The 22,046-nt window shown below is 36.7% G+C and overlaps 1 protein-coding gene across 4 annotated transcripts in view; it reads right to left on the reverse strand.

Annotated features, from left to right (window-relative positions):
* Nucleotides 1-13,028, reverse strand: part of GLRA2 (glycine receptor alpha 2) — a 171,740-nt gene extending 158,712 nt beyond the window's left edge. For 2 of the 4 annotated variants that reach the window (XM_039873657.1, XM_039873640.1), the window contains exons 1-2: nucleotides 12,189-12,791; nucleotides 9,894-10,027 (exon numbers count right to left, since the gene is read on the reverse strand). In XM_039873657.1, the coding sequence (XP_039729591.1) occupies nucleotides 9,894-10,027; nucleotides 12,189-12,256 (202 nt within the window). In that variant the 5' untranslated portion in view covers nucleotides 12,257-12,791. The other 2 variants (XM_039873647.1, XM_039873632.1) reach the window with 2 other exon arrangements.
* Between the last annotated feature and the right edge of the window lie 9,018 nt (nucleotides 13,029-22,046).

A 22,046-nucleotide genomic window follows, 5' to 3' on the forward strand; every position in this document is an offset into this window, starting at 1 on the left:
TTTTTTGAGAAATCCGCTGACACTCTTACGAGTGCTCTGTTGTAGGTAACTAACTGCTTTTCTCTTGCTGCTCTTCAGATTCTCTCTTTGTATTTAATCTTTAGCATTTTCATTGTGTTGTGTCTTGGCGTGGGCCTCTTTGGATTCCTGGTTTTGGGGACTTTTTGAGCTTCCTGGGGTTGAATGTCTGTTTCCTTCACCAGGCTAGGGAAGTTTTCCATTATTATTTCTTCAAATAGCTCTTCAACATTTTGTTTTCCTTCAGGTACCCTTATGACATAGATATTTTTACCTTTAATAGTGTCCCATAGGCTCCTTAAATTATTATTATAGTCTTGGCTTCTTTTTTCTTGCCATTCTGATTGAGTGTTCTTGGCTTTTCCATCCTCTATCTAGGTCATTTGATCCTCTTCTTATTCATTTTATTTATTCCATTTAATATACTTCTCAGATAATGTGTTCTTTATTTCTAACTGGTTCCCTTTTATAATTTCCATTTCCATTTTTATGTTTATCTCTTTGTTAAAGTTCTCACTGAATTCATCTTTGCTTTCCCTAAGTTTATTGAGCATCTTTATAACCAGTGTTTTGAACTCTGCATCTCTGATCCATTATTCCTGGATCTCTGTTCTCTTCTCATATCGCATCTGCTTCTTTGTCTTCCCATTTTGGCTGCCATTCCATGTCTGTTTCTCTGTACCAAGCAAAGCTTCTAAGTCTCTCAGTCTTATTAGCGCTGCTTTGTGTAGTGGGTGTCCAGTGGCACAGTCCTGAGAGGGGTTCAGCTGCAGGCCAAGTTTAGCCCCAGCCTGTGCCCCTCTGGGGCTACCTGTTAAGATTCAGCAAGCAATCCACAGAGGCTGTGCTTATAATTGCCTCAAGAGGCCATGCCAGAAACCAAGGCCAGCTGCCTCCAGTGTGGGTCTTGGTACTGCCCAGCAAGGAGCACCTGACTCGCTGAAGATACACCTGGATGTGGCTTGGGTGGGGCTGCGAGTTAGGGGAGGCAGAGTTTTAGGGAATCTTCTGGGTGGAGCCACCTCTGTTATCCAGTTTGATGATGTCACAGCTATGGTGGCGCTGAGTCTGTGCACTGGGAGCGAGGAGGGCTCAACAGGGAACAATGGATACCGCTGGCACTTCTGTACACAGTTAGTCTCACCTCGGCCCTCACTACGACCATGTCTCCCTGTAACTCCCTGATGCTCCCTGCATAGCTGAATCGGCACTGGTGCTCAGAGTGAGCAGGTCCATCGCCACCAAAGTCCGTTCGTGGACATAGCCCCTTTAAGAGGCATCTGCAGCTGCAGCCTCCGTCTCAGCTGCTGGGCACTGGACAGTCCCGCGTTCTCACCCCGTCCTACCTTCTGCCGTTGCAGGGTAATTTCTTAGATTTCTCCCTAGTTGTATGGCTTGTTCATCAAGATCACAGGCGATTTTTCCTTGCTGCTGCTCCTTGTTTCCATCAAAACTTTGATTTGGTCGCCAGAGGGATGAACAGAGCCTCTATCATCTATGCCATTTTTTTCTATGCCCAATATGTGCCTTTTTAACAGGACTCTCAGTTTGCTATGAAGCAGGTCTTTTGAAAACTGTGGTTTAAGAAACATCTAGTGGGTTGCTCATTTGGTTTAGTATTAAATCCTAAGTCCTTTGATTTGGCATACTCTATACAGTGGTCGAGTACTAAAGCCAGAGTTAATTCAAAGGAAAAAGTAGAATATAAGAAATCCTTTGTGAATCTTGCACAGTATATTTACAAATTATCCTGAATCGTATCATCCAGCTTTCATTGTTACAGCATGGCTTGCTAAGTGTGTGTATCATTCACTTTCAGAGATTTCAAGGTTCAAAGCTAAATAAACAGACCGTTTGCTTTCTGTATAGATTCTCTTTGGGGGCAAAGAATGCTTTTTCTAAGAGAAAGCCTGATAAAAGGAATCTCAACTGCCTTATAGGAAATGAAGTAGTTCTTAGAAATCAGCACCTCGAAGTACTTAAATGTAAATAAATCAGAAGAAAATAAATTATATTATCTTCCTGTACCTTGGGTTTTAAAAATGAAATTAAAACTATTGTGATAAAGTGGTTCTGAAATTTTCCAAAAGTAGCAGAATTGCCATGTGTAAGTAGCTATATTTCAGGTGCCGTAATCAAACTAGCCAAGAGTGGAAACAAGCAACTGTTCCTCAGACTAGGCACTTCCTTGAACCGCACACTCCTCTGCTCAGATCTTCACTCTCTTCTAACCCTCCACCTGATCGCTTCTTCTCCTGACACTGCTTCAGCCCTGTGTAGAACAGAAAGGCACGGAGGGAAAGAATGTGTCTCAGACATGCTGCTCCAAAAGGACTTGGCATTGTCTTGTGCTCAAAGCTAAGCCCACAACACATCCCAGTGTGGAGAGCCTGCAGGGGATTACTGTGGGGAAGCATGGCAATATTAGCAAGTGTATAAGCATATGAAATCAGATAGGAAACTACATTAACTGTTTTCATATACTCCATAGAAAGATCATTCTATTGTGTTCTCTCTCTCTCTCTCTCTCTCTCTCACCAGTTCATTTGTTGTGCCTCTTCCACTTGTCTGTTTAGGAGACACAATTATCATTTTACATTATCTTCCTCTCTCCTCTCTGTTTTTAGACATGTCATCTATCTATTGGGATAATATATCCAAATGATATCCCTTTCCCAAGACTGATAAAGGAAGGCTTCTGAAACCGATCGTCAGTTTTGGAGATGTCTGATTGAGTACCTGAAGGTTGAGCAGGGGCTTTGCTCATAAGTCACGTTCGTGCCGATTATCTTCCATTTCCCTCCAGAGATACTCTCTTCTCCTTTCTGTTCTTCACGTACCTGAGGAAGCGGACCTTCTGGGTTTACATGATTGAGTTTGCCCTCTGCCTTCCCCTCTGACTTCTAGGTGGATTTGGTGAATGAGAGGCTCCCACAAGAAAATGGAAAGCAGGAGGACAGTGAAGTCAGGCTATTTATTCCCTAGCTTCTTCCCTGCTAGGACAGCACAGATTGACTATACTGCTCCACAGATCTCATTAGATGGCTTTTCTGTATAGCCACCTTCTCTTGGTTCTGGTAGCCACTCTATCCTTCGCTTCTTCAGGTCTACTGTTGATAGTCCCAGAGTGGGACTACGCTCTCCCTCCAGAGAGTGGCTTTCCATCCCTCTCACACCCCACTGGAGTCTGCTGTTTTTTTACCTTCAAGGATCCTAGATGATACAGCATTCAACTTACAGATTCTATTTCTGTTTTTACTGAAGTGAGAACTGACATTTAAAAGCTTAAGTTTCTGTTTACCACTATATACTTAGCAAGTAACATGGTGCTCGGCATGTAGTAATTGTTTACTAATTATTTATAAAGGAATAAACAAACAAATGACCTGTGTGTTTAGACTCAAATATAAAAATGTAAAGCCTTTACATGCAGTTTTTCTACCCACATATGTGCTTCTTTGTCACAAATTTATTCCATTGCTTTGATAATGCATGGGCAAATGTAGCTTATTTTTCTCAAGAAAATATGACCCCCTTCCCATCAGAAAAAAAGAAGAAATAGAAAACAAGACTTATCCAGTCTTGTTATCACTTTTGTAATAATTGCCTATTGACTTTCCATATTTTGACTCAATTCAAGATTTTCTTTTGCCTCCTTGGATGAATGTGTTAATAAAACAGAGCCACCATCTGGTGCACTCATGTTCATGAGGGAACGGTGAGTGTCCAACCCTGGGCCTGAGTCAGAGGGTGCCCAGATTTCCTCTGGTACTTGCCTCCTGACCACACTTAGTTGGCTAGCCAGACTGGACTCCAAGAGGGTGACCTAGTGACTTAATTCTTAAACACCTTGCACATTTAAGAATACCACTTAGAGGACTATTCCTTCTGCTCGTGTCTTTCCTTTGGTTGATTTCACATGGAGGAAAGTATCTGCAATCAGTCATAAGTCTTCAGAGTAGCCCTCTCAAGAAATAAGTCAATGCACAGATGCTGCATGCCATGGTTAAGACAGACTCTTGGGTGTTTAGTCCAAGGAGAACCCAGACTGCTTCTGATGACCTTGTTGTTATAAGGCTTGATCAACTCTATTTTCATTCTTAAGACCCTATTCCTAATGGGACTGATCTAACACACCAAGAAAAATATCCAGTACCACCAAGAACAAACTAATGGCTATTTTTCTGTCATTCTAAAACCGATCGCCCCAACTGGACACATTATAATGCCCAGTCATTAAGTACTGCGATACCTTGAAATCTATGCCATTATCTTTTTAAAAAAATTAAGTCTCAGATTATCAGCTGCATGAGCTGAATTGTCTTTCAGGATGGGGAGGAACAGCAAGCACTATAGAATTTGGGATAAAATGTTTAGGCTCTTTCAATATTGAAAATGAAAGCTATGAAGTCACCCCAAATCAACAAAGCAGCAATGCAGTACATTCTCAAAAACTAAATTACAGGCTTCCATCTCCAGTGCTCTTAACCTGCCATGTTTGTAGAGACCAAATGTTCTTTTAAAAATACTTATTCTAAAACAGGAAATCAGTTCGGCATTTTCGCACAGTGACCCTTGCAACTGCAGTAATCAGACAAGAAAATACATCAGAAATGACAATCATATATCTTTAGTTAAATTTAGGGTCCCTTTTAGGACCAAGTATAATTGATTCTATGTCTTTTACTTATTTCATGTAAAAAGAATGCAAGACATTAATCAGTGATAGGATTTAAATGGATAAAGAAAATTCTTTCCCACAAATGGCTTCCTCTTTCTTTCATATTTAGGAATAGAAATAGCCCTTTCAGGTTGGAAATCTTCTCACTGAACTATTAAAAGAAGAACCAGCTGTGACACATGGCATCTATGCTCTGGTTACTCTGAGATGCTAAAACGTCTTTGACTTTTTTTTTTCCATTAAAAAAGAAATCAAGCCACTGTAAGGACCCGGTCGCCATGAAGGGTCAGCTTTGATAATACATAGTCAGTGTCAGTTATAAAAGAGAAGTGGGGAACTCGTAATAATTCAAATTATTTGTAATCTTCTCAGTTGAAAACGAATCATTCAGATGTGTGATCTCATCTGATGCTCAGAACAACCCAAGTGAGGTGACAAAGGCAGAAGAAAACCTGAGGCATAGAGAGCTGAACAAGGACGTGAACCTAGGTTTTCTGAATCGAAATTCAGGGCTCCTTCCGCTATACTACCCTGTCACCATAGAATGGAAGACATATTCCAGTAAGGTGACCTTACTGGAATATACTTTACCAGGGTATGTTAGAATGCTGTAGATGCCTCCTTCTTGATGTCACCTCAAATTCTTGACAAATACCTTGTAGGCCCATAGTAGTAGCCTAGCACATACGGCTGTACTCATTTGTGTCCATACAGCACACGAAAGCCAAAATAAATTGTGATGTGGCGGATTTAGGGTGTTTAAAAATCTTCCTCAATATCATCCATGAACAAAACTGTCACATACAAATTTCCCTTTGTTACCCCTGGGCCTTTCCTTTCAATAACCTCTTTTCCTCTTTTATCTCCCATTGTCTTGTTCTAAAATGGCTGTACCCTTTCATGTGCCTGAGGGCTTCTGCTACTTTCTGTACTCAGGTCAGATACTTCTGAAACTTGCAAGCATTCTACTGTTTTTCTCAGGATTTATGGTAATATCTGATGCCCACATCCACCAGGGTGATTAAAGAAGTGATCCCGCTGGGGCTGCATTATCATTAACTGAGAAAATCACCCTTTCCAAATGTTCTTGCTGGACATTCGTGCTCAAGCCACCCCCTACAGGGACTGGCAAGCACACCATTTGAGCTTGAGCTCCATGGGCTACAGACAAGAGGATTTCCAAGGGGAGAAACTTGAAGACCCTTAGTTTTTTGAAAATGAATCTATTTCTACTGTAATCTGAAACACCTCTTGAGCTGATAACTCCTTAGAAAATGAAGGAAGCCATATTGCATGCAAATGTAGGTTTTAATGTCACATATCACACTTTCAAATTTAGGTCTCCAGACATGGAAAAAAATTAGTGTGCACGGCATGCACAAAGAAGTGGAGTGAATAATTATCTTCTGGCATTATTCCAGATCCTATCCCCAAATGAATGTTATGTTGAAATGTATTTATTCACATTGGGATGAAACTTAGGCTATAACTCTAAGTTAATTTTATGTTCAAAGAAAATTTCATTCCGATAGATAAAGGCTCTGTTTCAAAGAGAGAATTAGAACTAATGCATTTTGCCCAGGTTTGAACATTTCATTTGGCTTCTTTAAAAGCCTAATGTTTAAAGTGGCACTTTCAAGATACAATAATACTGACAAAGGAATATCCGATAGAATGATGGAGTAACACCATGATAAATCAACTGACAATGAGACAAAACACCCAAGTGGGGAAAGAGACTCCTCTGTTGGCATAGAATCAGCATTTACCGCAGTTTCAAACCCAGGTACTTGTGAATGGACATAACTTGTGTTTTCCTCTGAACTGAAGAGTTTGAAAATTTATGTTTTGACAAGATCTGACCCAGGTCTCTGTGGATTTTATAGATGGAATGCAGTTGGCAACTCTGACTCACGACTTTGTTTATACATTTGTGCTTCAGCACATCAGAAAAGCTATTTTTTTTTTCCTGTAGTTTCTAAGAATGGCTCTCAATTACAGACCTAACTCTGAATCATTTCTGGTTCCCTTTTCTAGCTTACATCCATCTTCCTTCTTGTACATATGCCCATTATGACATCTTTCAGAGTCTATCGGGGACGTGGAATAGACATGAAATATTTTACTGACTTGAAAATACGCAGGAAAAATGCCTTCCAATAAGAAAAATTATGCATATGCATTTCTTTTTCCCTTGCCAATATTCGGCAGCAAGGAAACAGAGAAATGGGCTAATATTTAGTAAGACTTCTAGAAAAGCCATTTCTTTCACCTCAACAGCCCATATTTGGCTCTTTTATTCCTGTGGTCAAAACTTGCCCTTCTTATTAACCACTATTATTATCATTTTCAACATCATTATCATCATTGTCATCGTATTTATCATTATCATAGGCAGTTTGCTTTTTGGTATTTACAGGAAACCTGTTACTCTTCCAGATATAATCACAGTTCCTAACCACCCTTCATTTCCACCTACTACATAAAATTTCTCCTTGATACATTGCTAACCGACTATAGTTAGTACTATAGTGTTTTTCCTAGCCTCCTCACTGGTACAAGTTCCTGACTATCTCTTGCTTTTATTTCTTTCTCTTCAGCTCAGCAAGATCATCTTTGCTGGCCACAGTGACCACTGGTGGTCCCGCAAACATTCTTACTCTCAACCTCTACTACAACTAATTGGATGCACTAATCTTCATAACTGATCTGCATTTCCCTTTCTCAGTTCTTATTTCCTCATTCTGGAGGAAAGGATCATTTCTTTTCCTTACACTATATATATGTAAATATATAAGTTATATATGTAAATATATAAGTTATATATATATATATATAACATATATTTACAATATATAAGTTATATATATATATATATATATAACTTATATATATATAAGGGGTGGGGTTGGGTTGATAAAACATAAATATGTAGAAGAACCATATTAGACATATAAGTTTTCATGGGAACACCAAGAAGGGAAAATCGTTTTAGTCTAAAATAATGGGACAGGTTTTACATCCAGGAAAAACCAAGATACTCAGAGTAAAGAGAATCGTGGGAGCTATTAGGTAATTGGTCTGATGTAAATGGTCTGTGCAAAAAAAAAAAATGTATAAAAATATCAGGGTTCATTAAAGTGGAGTGGTAAAGGGAAAGGGAGACAAAACTCAGGGAAGTCCATTAATGTTAGAGTGTTAAGTGACATCCACCCCATTCCCTTTTTATAAGTCTTTAAAACATCCTGTGCTCAGCTTTTTTAAGTAGTGGATTGATCTCAAAAACATGGCCATGCTTTACTATACTTAATATTCTCATTTATGTATCCTTTGGAATTGTGAGAAATGTCATTCCCAAAGGGCAGCATCCCGAGAAGAACCAGAAAAAAAAGCCGTGTATGGAAATAATTATTCTGTGTGGTCACTAAAAGTAGCAATGACAACGTGGATGTTTTATTACTCTTTGCAGTTTCATATCCTTTTGAAAAATTATGTCTAGAAAATAATAGCTTCTATTAAACAAGATGCTCATAAACTTGAAACATTTTCTATCTCTGGACCTTCTCTATGACGCTTTCCATAAATAGCTTAATGGAAAACCTTCCTTCTGTTTGTTGGAATCCTGTAGTATTTTATCTGTACTTTCTAATGTTACTTAACTATTAACTACTTAACTATTTCCATCTAATAATATATATGTTATGTTATAATATTTTATAAGTATTCACATAACATCTATTCTCCACACTGAAAGTTTTGATGGTAGCACTCAAACCTGTTTCATCTTTCAACTGCTCAAAGCATGCAGTAGTTAATATTTTGCATATAGTTCAGACTCCAGAGTTATTGAGTGACTAAGTGAATAAATGTATGAATGAGTGAGCAGTCTCATTGAAAGCTGATTCTCGACTTGTTACTCATAGGATTTTATTTCAAATATTGACTTCCAAAACAATACTCACAAAATTAATATGAAATGGGATGAACATGAAAATTGTTTTCAGGAAAACTGAGCTTTGAACTTAGTTCTTTAGTCTCTCTGGAAATCCCTATAAATAAAAAAAAAAAAAAATACTTGTTTTGCCAAAATTCCAACGTATTTATTTATAAAATGTGCCCTTAGCTGGGTATATTCAGAGGTGTAGCACTTAAAAAAGAAATCAATTTAGAATTTAGTTTTCATGCTCATATTTGCCAATAATAAAAATTAATAAAAATTCAAGGAAAGCAATCCAATTAAATTGCTAATAAGCAAAACCAAAGCGATGCATGAATTATGACATAACATTTAGAATATTATAGGTTTCTCTCCTTATAAAATACTATAAACACTTCACAATGCATTATATCAAATTATAAGATAAAATGCAGTTGTCATTTAAAATATGTACTTAAAAATTAAAACATTAAAATAATTCAATTATTAATAATTGGTTCTTGTTATGGTATTTTTCTGATTCAGAATAAAAATAAACCAAATGGTTAAAAATTAATTTCTACAGACTATTAATAACATTTTTGTAATGTTAAGCAAACAAAAACACCAAATTTTTGGTTTGTCTCTAATTGAACAAAGAAAGTATTCACCATCTTTGACATTAGCACTTTTCAATTCTGTTATCTTAATTTGTTGTTAATTTCAGATAAATAACTTTAAATAAACAATTAGAATATTTAAACAGGAAACCAAAAATTTCTGAGGTATTATTAGAGCCTCTTTTCACAATATTTTAAAATGAGAGAAACCCGAAAGTGTGTAAAATGGCATGTTTTATACTGAGATTTAATCTTCACTTTGTGAGTAGGTATTCTAAACCCAAACCATTTTAGTATAATCATTGAATCTTACTATGAGTCCTAGTAGGCATTCATACAAGTGAAGCCCATCATTTTTTCTTGGACTCATTTCCAATCACGCTCTCACTTAAGGTAAAATAGGGAATGTGACAGTAATATCTGACATTAGTTTTTGTGGAATAGAACACAAATGAGGTAAGTTTCTAGAAGTGGCAAGCAACATGTAAAATTTAGGCTATTAAATTGATTAATTCAAAAGAATGCCAAAATGAAATGAATACTATACTTGTTTCCATTTTATAATAAAAAGCCCTGAAAACTTTTTTTTTTAAGTATTTAAATGTCTAGAAGATTTCCCACTTAACATAAACTTAACATAAGTTTAATTGAAACCTACCTTTGAAATTTGGCCTAATCCTTGCATCATATCCTGATGTCCTTCCCATTAATTTGTCCAAGAAATCTGAAGGCGATAGGGTCTGCGAAGGTTGTTTTCCAGACCTGGAGTCATGGTCTTTGCAGAAAGCTGACCTAAACACATCATTAACTGTTTTAGCAACAATTCTAATTGCCGGAGAACTAATGCTCACAGAATGTTTGACATCATGTTTTATAAATATATTTGACATGTTAGCAAGAAGAAAATGAAAATCACAAACTCTTTGGCCAACTTCTGAAATTATACATGGTCTAGAGTTAACTTTAAATGATGAGAGGTGTAAATCCTGTCATATCTCTTAAGTTTTTGAACTTGAGCCATACATAAGGTGTTTAAGATGATACAACATGCATAGTTTTAGATTGTAGATTTTATGGATTTATAGTTAAAGCTATTTCTAGAGTCATCAGAGAAATGAAGATGATAATTTCTAAAATTTACGTGATTGGCTTAAAACCATTTCCCCATGAATTAAAAAAAAAATTCTTCCAGCATTTGAGCCTTTAATATAAGTCCTCTACTTCTTATAAGAAATATTTAGTAAGATGGGCAGAACAAAGTAAACATGAATTATCCCATTACTTCCTTTCTCACCCACTAGATTTTATTCCAGCTATCAACTATAAATACTTTCCAATGTGTTGTCTAAAAGAAAATCTACACTTGGAAATTTAACTTCATTGTAAAATAGGTCGACAATGAGCATGTCCGTACTTCTATTATTTTATCAGTTGTGATCTACAGATTAGCATTTAAATAGTTGACTCAAAGTAGTCATGGAAAAGAACTTCTCAATTATTTTATCTTTCTCATTATCAAAAACACTAAATATTGATTGGAAAATTTTGTAGGTTCTTATTTTCCTTAAAGGGCTTATAAAAAGAGCATATTTAGTTTGTAGTGAAAATGAATTTGTTCACAGTACATAGTGGTTACTGTTGATTTCTTTTCTAAAGTATATGTTTTACAAGCTTTCTTTTCAATAGTTTAGCAATTATCTTGTTAATTCTATAACTAAGAAAATACCACATTCCTTCCAGTTTTTCAAAGAAGTAGTACTAAATGTAAGTACAATGATGGTGTAAACATTTGGTAGGAGTTAAAAATTGATCAAATCATCTAGTAATACTCACATTCCCATATGCAGAATCATCTGAATAATGAAGTGCTATTTAGTTATGGTGGTGGTGGTGGTGGTGGTGAAGATGATGATGATGATGATGATGATGATGATGATGATGATGATGATTCTAATAAAACCCAGCCTACAGCTTTTCTTAATCATAGTAGAAGGTGTGAACCTGAAAGGAACATAGTGAGTTTTTCCAGTACTCATAGCATTGCTGCTATATGTTCCATTTCTCTTGGTTCTGTGAAAAAAATACCATAAAATTTGGTTAAAATTAAATGAAGAGTCCTTTACTTTGTTATATGAACATCTCCTATCTCTATCTTGTCTTAGAACTTATTCTATTATGATGGCTTTTCCACATACTGGTAATCTGATATTTTGAAGTAGCAATTGATTTGGCAATTTGTAAATTAGGTAGAAAATGCAAGCATATAAATAATGATTTCTCACTTATTTTAATTATGCATAGTCCATTTCTCATGCATACATAAATACAAAGATGTCATATTAATTACATTTTGATAGGCAGTTAAGTTCCAAATATACTGAACAGTAGAATATAGTGGCAAAAGGAGATTTTAAATGTTTCCGATATTTCAAGAAATTGCCCAAATTATAGTCCTCATAGTATGCACCTAGTTGTTTAAATACAATTGGTGTCCCAAGTTAGCTAAGAATTAGGACTCTTTTATATCTTTTATAAAATAAGCATGATCTTGGCAAATTAATCCATTCACTTCCACCATATGAAAAGCAATGTATCCAATAATCCCTTTAAATGACTTCCAGAAGAATTTGAAAGCAAAAAAAAAAAAAAAGTCACCATTATATAGAAATGTGAAGAGCATTCAACTCATCAGACTACTTTAATATTACATTGGCTGTGAAAATGTGTTGAAATGCAGAGTTGGGTTATGCATCATAAAACTTGCCTTTGTGAAAATGTACCACCCTCCCACCATAATTAAGCTTTTTAAAAGAACAAAAGAAATCTAACTCTCCTCCATAAAATTAAAATAATATGGTCCAGAGCATAGAAAATAGATAAAAATTGCACGACACATTCGCTTTCAAACAGTTTTCATGGGGAAAATATCAGCATGCAAAGTCTTTTCACCTACCTGAAGTGGCTGGTCTCTAAGAAAAATGCAAACAAGGCTGTCAAAATGTTCACTAGCTGCCGGTTCATTCCTGTTTCTGTGATGCTTGTGGAAAATATCCCCAAAATGATTCCAGAAAGAAGCTAGGACAAAGTATCTATCTATTGTCCAAATTCAAAATCTGGCAGGAATCTAGTTTCCTTGAAAATCAAAAAGAGATTTGGGTTTGTACAGTTTGCTGAGAAAAAACAAAAAGTGCCAGTTCTAGGCATCGTGGTCAGGTCAAACCGGGGCTCAGGACCATCAGTTAACCCAGGAAAGACAAAGCCTAAGAACTGATGGATCCCCTAGCTGCTTTTCCCGAATAATAAAAATGCTGCTACCTTAATCGCATCACCATGCAAAGGGGACTGGTGACAATGCCATGCTGGAAGTCGGGTTGCTGTGGCTTTTGTTTTAAGTCCTTTCTGTTTAGCAAATCCCTTTTATCTAAAAAAAGAATGTTTTTTTTTAAAAGAAGTTTTAAACGAGGGACAAGAAAGGACTCAGCGCGCTGGAGTGGGTAGGGAGAAGAGGGCAGAAATGCTGCGATCCAGTGCTGGAACGAGGGCTACAGAAAGAGACGGAGACGTGATCTTACCCAGCCTATAAATTTCAGCACTCGGACAGCTCCTAGCTCTGAAGTGCGCATGTTTCCTTTTTCAGTCGCTTGGGGCGGGGGTCGAGGAGACGCATTCAAGAAGGGACCTGCCTGCCATTCAAAGGCAAAGAGTTGACTGGCCGTTCAGCACAGGGGTGCCGAAGTGGGTGCGATAAAACCAGGGAAGAGCAGAGGTCAGAGTAGATGGAGAGGGTGAAGGAGTCTAGGGTCTGAGCTTCTGGAAATGCAAGTCTGTCAGTGGGTGGGCGGGACGGAGTTTGAACCGGGAAAAGAGAAGAGTATAAGTCTAGGCGTGGGAAAAGGAAATTGGGGGAAGCAGAGCACAGAATCTGGAGTACTGAAATTATAACAAGGGAGTGAGACCTGGAGGCAAAAGGGGGAGTCCTGTGCGGAAGAGGAGGGGGCATTTCCGTGGCATAGAGAAGCCCGTGTGTGGGAAAAGAATCATGAGTATCGATAAATTAATTTAGGAGCCTTTTATGCCTTCCTCACCCCTTGAGTGTTTTCGTTTGATTTTAGCCTCGTGTTCCCAGAGGATCTCTCTGCCTCTCTACTAGGGAAAGCCCCTTCCGCTGAGCTTTCTTCAGTGGCTCAAAATCCCTGGGCATCCTCTTCAAGGCGCAGATTTGTAAAGGAAGAAAAATACAGTGGGCCAGAAGGGGGCAGTAGCAATCTTTTCCTGCCCTGGTTAAAGGTTAGAGTAGGGCTCTCACTAAAAAATGGAGCAAGAAAGGGTAAGACTGCGGGTTGAGTTTCTTCTGCGCATTCTAGATGTTGATCTCCAGAGAAGATCATGTAATAAATGTGGGTGTTCTTTTCCTAAATTGACTAAAGAGATAGAAAATAGTGAAAGTTTATAAATCCTGTACAAAAGCATGACAGGTAACCTTGCTATTTCTAACTAAATTTATAAATATTAGTCAGAATAAAAGAAGAAAGGTAAATAGTTCAATGCAAGTAATTAGTAGCTTCTGGTAAAGGGAAATAAAAATGCATGTTCGACCAGGATTTTTGTTTGTAAAATATATCTTGTTAGTCCCCTTGGCACTCCACTGTAGGTCTTCATTTTAAAGCAAATAATATGATTAACTTTTAGTCCATAAATGATGAATCTGCCCTTGGGTCAGTTTAAATATCATGGCAGAGTAACAAAGAATTCTATGTTTTTAAATAGTAGAAAAATTTTTTTTTCTGAGAAAAAGATTAAGTTCTTTTCACCTTTTAATGTTAATATAAATCACCTGAGAATCTTATCGAAATGCATCTAGTAGGTCTGAGGTGGTACTTGAGAGTCTGCATTTCTAAGAAGTTCATAGCTGAGAATGATGCTGCTAATCCACTGATCACACTTTGAGTAGCAATAGTCTGTACGCCCTTTTATCGGATTTCTGCCCCACCAAGACGGTGAGAATATAGGAACTTCTCTTTAATGACAAACAGCAGTGCCCAAGCATTCTGCTTACATACAAAATCAATTCTTTGGATATGTTCTCTTAACTTTCAAAGCCCAGAAAGAGTGATTCAATTTAAAAGGAAGAGAGTGTAGTGTAGTGTAGTGTAAGACATGCCTGGCCTGCAACTTCGCATCTGTTCACTTCCAGATTCATACACATGGAAACTCTAGACTTGATTTTATCCCTGCAGTCCTGACCCACAAAGTAAAATCAATTCCTAGAAATATATTTCTTCAATTGGTGCTATGGAAAATCATACAAGATTTTTTATGCTCAAGATTCTTTCCAAAAGAAAAAAAAATACATATGTAAAAGTAGAAGAAAACGATTTGTCTCAAATTCGTTTGAGGTTGTAATACTGCTTAAATTAATACAGACTTTGCAAATCATTTCTTTCAACAGCAGTCTTGTTGAAAGACTCTGGCTAGCAGCATGAAATCATAACATTTATTATTTTAGAGTTGGAAGGGGCTTCAGAGAGGATCTAGTCTAGCCTCCTCATTTTACTTCTCAGCTCTCTTCAATTTGGGTTCCAGCTCTGTCAATCCACAGAAATAGCTCTCACTAAGGCTGCCAATGAATTCCTTATAACTAAGGCTTGAGGTTATTTTTTCGTTGTCATCTTACTTGACAGTTCCACAGCACTGAACATCATCGGTCTTTTTTCTGTTTGTCTAAAAGTTTTATTTTTATTTTATTGTGATAAGAACACAACATGAGATATACTCTCTCAATGGATATTTAAGTGTACAATATTGTTAACTCTAGGCAGGATATTGTACGGTGGATCTCTAGAACTTATTCATCTTGCATCACTGAAATTTTATATCCATTGATTAATAATCCCACTTCCCCCTCTCTTCTGTCCCTTGCAGCCACCATTGTGGTCTCCTGAAGCACTTTCTGTCCTTGACCCTGTGACATTGTACTCTTGGATTGCCTCTTCTTCTGTCCCCTTTGTAGGCATATCCTCCTCTACTTTGCTTATAAAAGTTGGATTTCCTAAAGCCTATATTCTAGGCCCTCTCTTCTTCTCACACTACACTCACATAGACAATATTATGTACATCCATAATTTCCATTATCCTTTTGTGCAGATGACACACAAATACATATTTCTATCCAGGCCTGTACATCCAACTGCTTCCTAAACGATTCCTGTTGGATGTTTCGAATACTTCTCAAACTCCACATGTCAAAATCGAACCTTTTAATACTTCTTCCAAATCCTGTTTCTGTTGTACTATGCCTGTTTCATTGTTGCCAACCAAAACCCAAGTCATCATCCCTAAGGCTCTCTCTCTACCACTCACCATATTCAGTTCTTCACCAAGCCCTATTGATTCTATCTCTGATATTTTCCAAATCTGTCTACTCTCTCCATTTCAACCTCTACAACCCCAGTTGGGGTATCTTTGTCTCTTGCTTGTATTGCATCAATAGTTACCTTACTAGTCTACCTGGACCAACAGCTGATCATCCTCTACCTCATTCTCTACACTGCAGTCAGAATGATTGTTCAAAAACCCAAATCTAATTCTGTCACACTCCCTGATCAATACTGTGACTCTCCATTGATCTTTGGGTTGAACAAGAAAACTACTTAACATCACCTAAAAGTTGCACATGGTCTGGCCCATGCCTACATTATCCTTCATCTCGTCCCCTACTTATCTCATTCCTTCCCCTCTAGCCATATTAGTCTATTCTTAATCCCTCATGCTTGCCATATTTCTTAATCCCATAGCATGCCATGCCTCCCGTTTTGTCTTGTTAACGTTAGCTTACTTAAAAAAAAGTCTCTCTGCTAAAGTGTTATTTCCTCAAGAAGGCCTTCCCTGACCTGCACAACTCTATCAACTCTCCCTATGACACAGTCCCTTAGTACGCAGCAACTGTGATTGAAAGAGCTTGTCGGCATTGCATATATACATGTGTCTGTTTAATTGCTTAGATAATGAGCTTTGTAATGGACAGAGACAGCATCTGTTTTGGTTCACCATCATATCTCTATACATTCAGTGATAATGACAATAATCACAATGGTATCGATGCTGATTAGGATATAGTTTCTAAAGTGCACCCAGAAGTGCTGCTTAAACAAAACAATATGCTTAAGTATGTGTAGTTTTGTCAAAAATTACTTGTTAGGGAAATTAACAATTTAAGAACTATGATTATTTGAAAGGAAATTAAGCTCAGTGGCTCAGGAGTCTATAGCATGAGTTGCAAATACAAGTAGGAGACTATGAAACCGATATCCTTGATTCAGATTCCACCTCAAACACTGATCAATTATGTGACCTTGGGCAAGTCATTTAATCCCACTGAACCTCATTTTTGTAATATATAAAATACGGATGATAATACTGCTACATAAAATACTTCTATATGGAATAATCTTAAAAGTCATGTGAAATCATAGCTGAAGATATGTTTTAGGTTCTTTTTTATTAAAAATGATTGAGGTGACATTGAACAACAAAATCCAGTAAGTTTCAAATGTACAGTTCAACAGTATGTCATATATATTGCATTGTGTGTTCAACACCCAGAGTTAGATCTCCTTCTGTCACCACATATTTGGCCCCTTGTACCCATATATACCTCCCCCTTCTTCCCCTTCCCTCTGGTAACCACTAATCTACTGTCCATGAGTCTCTATTTGTCATGATATTTTGTTGCTTTTAGATTTATATCCCACATATGAGTGATATCATGTGGTTCTCAGGTTTTTCTGTCTGATTTATTTCACTTGGCATAATAATCTCAAGATCCATCCATGTTGTTGCAAAGGGCAGTATTTCATCTCTTCTTATGGCTGAGTAATATTCCATTGTCTGTATGTACCACAGCTTCTTTATCCAGTCATCTATTGTATGGCACTCCGGTTTCTTCCATGTCCTGGCCGCTGTGAATGATGCTGCTATGAACATCAGGGCGCACATATCTTGTGTTTTAGGTCCTTAATCTCAGTTCTTAGCATCTGTTGACTGCTGAAATTCATGTTTTGATGTTGTCTTTTGAACAATTGCACTTGCAGGTAAATACAGTCTCAGGAGCTTGGAAAGGTCTTACATGCAATGCACTAGAATCCTGAAGTGAAATTCACCTGTGCTTCTAATTCACTAAATTACAACTGACTGAGGCATGTGGCACCCTCATTTTGTACTCTTAACAGAAATGAGAAGATTCTGACCCATCCTATAATTTCATAAGGGTCAAAGCACAATATTTGGTCAGTATGATGCTACATATTTAAAAAATTCTAAATATAAACAAATAGAGACATTTCTTATGAACATAAGTACCATTCGATCATTGGTATTATTTACTGACACTAATAAACCTCTAACATATACATAATGTTTTACAGTTTTCAAAATACCCACACGAAGTGGTGGGTAGAACAATGATTAATCACCATATTTTTTCCACTGAGGAATCTAAAGTTCATGTAAGTTGATCAATTTTCTTAAGTCCACATGGTTATTAACTGACAAAGTCATACTTTTTATGTGTACTACCTAAGTAAATAGACTTAATTCTCATCATATGTATGATTGGTGTTATTTTTAAGTAACTGAAAACCTACTATATACCCAGAAGTATATTTTTTTTAATAACTATGTTTATATTTCCATTGCAGTAAGTGCCTCTCTCAATAGCACTGTTTTCCGTTATATTGAGATCCACATACACACAAATGATAAATAGAAAGCCCATTATTAAGAGTCTCAAAGTCAATTTCTTTAGGGAAAGAGTTGGAAGATGTCTAATATATCAACATCCTGTATCAGGTCTCCTTGTGAACTCTTATGGGTCTTCTATCAGAGAGACGGTCCTCCTAAAATATGAGCATTCTTTCCTCTGCTTGAAAAGGTAAAGTAAAGATTAAGAAAGACCTTATTAATTTATGGTAGACACCAACCGAGAAGTAGAAGTTCAAGGTAAATTAGAGAGGACAAGAAGTCGTTTTACTAAATCTTTAGTTGCTTTAGGATGCTCTGACAGAGAACAATAAAGCCAAATTCATCTTCAAAAATTCCACCTTGTGAATTTTAGGAGAGAGTCTCCTGCCTCAAACAGACCCTCCTTGCATGGTAGGGCCCAAGGTTAGAATGGATCTCTGGGTGAGAGAGCCGTCTGACATGAGAATGTGTGGTCATCGTCAGATTTGTTAAAACATGTGACTTGTGAGATTAATGGTTAGCAATTGCCATTCTTGGAGTGTACATAATATCTCAGGGATCAGGTGGAGAGTCTATGTCTTAAATCCAAAATCTCTAAGCTACCACTGCAGAGTCAATAAATGGCTCTCAGCTTTCATGACCACTCACTGGCCCACATGTCCTTTATCTCTTTGCAATGGTTGTATTGGAAATAAAAGGCACACTATAGAACTCACTGTGTTGGATTAAATAAGTTGCCAGGAGGACAAAAATTTAAAAACGACGATGAAAAATGAAGCATAGTTCCTGCATGTTGATTTGTGCAGGCGGCTACAAGCACTAGTACTAATGAATTTACAGCTATTTTCAATGGCCAGCATTGTCCACAGAGAAGGATGCCTAAAGAGCTGATGTCACCCTGCATTTATTTCCTTTCATTTTTAGAAATCTAGTTTGCTTCTCTCTTCATCTTGTGGAATGAATAAAGATGCTCAGCATGCAGAGAGGCAACTTCAAGGCTACGAAATCTAAATTGTGAATTCACTGCTCCTCCAGTTCCATGCAGACGATGGAATGTCTGTCCAGAGTATTTCTGGATTCAATTACTTAGAAGTCAGAAAAATCATTTTAGGATTGGAACTCTTCTGTTTATTAGTGTTTAACGTTCATAGACCACATGTGTGTCCATCACTTGAAAAACTTTCTATTTCCAGCAACGATTTATATAAGTGATTGCTTCTTTGTTGGCTAATGTGAGAAATGCAGCATTTCTTTTCATAAACATCAAGTGGGCAAACATTAATTTGGATGGTAAATCAAATGTAATACAACTTGAATGTATTAGAAATTTTCCTCCTTTGCTACAATTCTAAAATTGAAAATAATAAATAACAATAGGATTGATTGTTCTGTATCACTTGTCTTAGAATCTCCTACCTTCGGTTCTGCAACTGATGTAAAAACTGCTTCGACATCATCTTCATTATCATGATACTCTTGCTGAAAATTTATTTTGGAGAATTCTCAGGTTTTGAAGTTTTGTTGATTTAATTAATGTTTAGACCCTCCTTCCTATAAAATATCTCTTCTCGGTTCACATAAGGTTGAAAAGGAGCTGATTTTGAAAGAGTGAACTATTTTAACTTGACCGATAGCAATAATTTTACAGTTGCAAGTAAGCTAGCTCTTGGTAGTTAAAGTGGACTTCCATTCATTATATTTACCGATGACATTGTTATTATTGTTCTAAAGCATAGTGTAGATGCCAACAGGATAGTGCATATGTAATCGACAGTTCCGCCAATCGACCAGTTGACAAATATTAATTGGGCATTTACTATATACAAAGTACTGTGAATTTCTCTGAAGATGAGGCAAAGTGATATAAGACATTTCCGTCCTCTGGAGAATTATGATCAATGTATTAAGATAAGAAAAATAAATATTATAGAAGTGGGGCTCCAGGTCAGGATATCATCTGGGGAGATTAGTTTACTGACACCCAAGAGCTCAAAATGTGGCATTCACCTATGTAATCTTTAGAGTCTAAACTCCGGTTCTTGGCAGGTTCACAGTATCTTGTCAGTATCCCAAAGAAGTCATTAATCAGGGATGTGACATATTAACTTTGTGATACTTAGGAGCCTGACATACAAAGCAGAACAAACATATAACTATCAGGCTATCAAGTCACCCGTGTAGGCTGTGCATCGTATAAGTTTCTTAGGTACACACATCCTGGAAAGCTTTCATGATAAACATGAAATTAGAATAATAGGATTTTTAAATTGTATTTCCTAAGTTTGCTGGTTTGAGTATGTTATTTTTTAAAAGGTCATTTCTTTTTAGTGAGTGTGCTATTTATTAGTTGTAACTTTAAATGTGTTGACTAACAATTGAGGACACATGAGAGTCCACAGGGACATGAGTACATATAAGGAGCAAACAGCACACATAGCATGTGTTGGCAAAGAGCTGGATGTCCTGTAAAATATGCCAAGCAGACCTGGGAAGTCGCCTCTGTCCTGTCCGTGGGGCCGTGTTTAGAGTAGCAGACATCCCAACACCCATGGTCCCATTTGGAAGCTACCTTCACTCAGCATCATCCCTTTCATCCTCTCTTTTTGGGTCCAGGCCTTCATTCGTCTCTCCCTTTTCATTATAACCTCCTGTGAAGGTAATGATAACGACTAATTCGACTTTGTGGTGTTCTTTCTCCAGTCTCCAGCATCTAGCACAGTGCTTTTCAGATAGGAATGCTCAATCAATGCTTGTTAAACAATTTTTAAATAAATAAATTTTAAAATAAAGATCACAATCCTTTCTAAAAATTTTTTAAAATTAATTTTATTGGGTTAACATTGATTGATGACGTTATATAAGTTTCAGGTGCACAGTTTTTAGGTTTTGACTACATGGTCTAAATGTAAAAAAGTGGAGTAGAAACTATCTCAAATAGGCTGATGGAAACATCTCCAACTTCATGATACCAATTCATGAAGTGGAGTATTTATATCTGTTCTCATTACTTGGTTCTTGGATTGGAATTTGATTTACCTTTCAGATTTCCCTTTTGTGTGCTCTACTTCTAATCACTTCCACTGCTAATTGACATGTTCATTGCTTTTTGAAAATGGTGTATGAGATATTACATACTTACAAAAATGTATGTGGAATATATATAAAACATACATAATAATAATAAAACAAACTTCTATGAAACCATATATAGCATAAAACATAGGAAATCACCGGCACCTCTGAAGCCCCCTGAAGACTAATCCACTATCTCATGTCTTGGGTTAACTTCTAATCCTGACTATTTTGGTATCATTTTCTTGCTTTGCTTTATTATCCTAATACACACATTTGTTTAGTTTCTCATGTTTTAAACTGTAGATAAATTGAATGAGATTGTTCATGTTCTTCTCTGATTTTCTTTTGTTTGGTCAATATCACATCATTGCACATGGCAAGAATTCTTTCATTTTCACACTATATTGCTTCAATCTATGAGAATTCCACAATTTATTCATCCATTCTACTGCCGATGGGCTTTTGGGTTGTTTTCAGTTTGGGTTTTTTTTTTTGTTGTTGTTATTGTTGTTATGATAAATAATGCTTCATAATATTCTTGTATATTTCTCCAGCTGTACATGTGCATATTTTAGAGGAAGAATTATTGAGTCCTAAGGTTTGCACAGCTTCGGTTTTATTAGGTAATGCCAAGTCGTTTTCTACAGTGCTGTAATAATTTACACTCTTACCATAGTGTAGAAAACTTCTAATTTTGTTCTATCCTCATTGACACTTGGCGTTGTCAGACTTCTTAGTTTTTGCCAGTCTGGAGAATGTGAAAAAGCATCTCTTTGTTTTATTTGCATTTATCAAATTACTAATGAGCTTCAATACCATTTCAATATGCTTACTGATCATTTGTGTTTTATCTGAGAAATACCTGTTTATTTCTTTGGAAAAGTATTCAGTTAGGTTGTTTGCTTTTCTTTATTTGCGTGTAAAAACTATTTTATAGCAATCCTTGGCTAGTTGTGTGTTTTCTAAATATCTTTTCCTTTTCTTGTTCATATTTTTA

This window comes from Pteropus medius, unplaced genomic scaffold (assembly GCF_902729225.1).
Source record: "Pteropus medius unplaced genomic scaffold, Ma_sr-lr_union100, whole genome shotgun sequence".
Classification (NCBI taxonomy): domain Eukaryota; kingdom Metazoa; phylum Chordata; class Mammalia; order Chiroptera; family Pteropodidae; genus Pteropus; species Pteropus medius.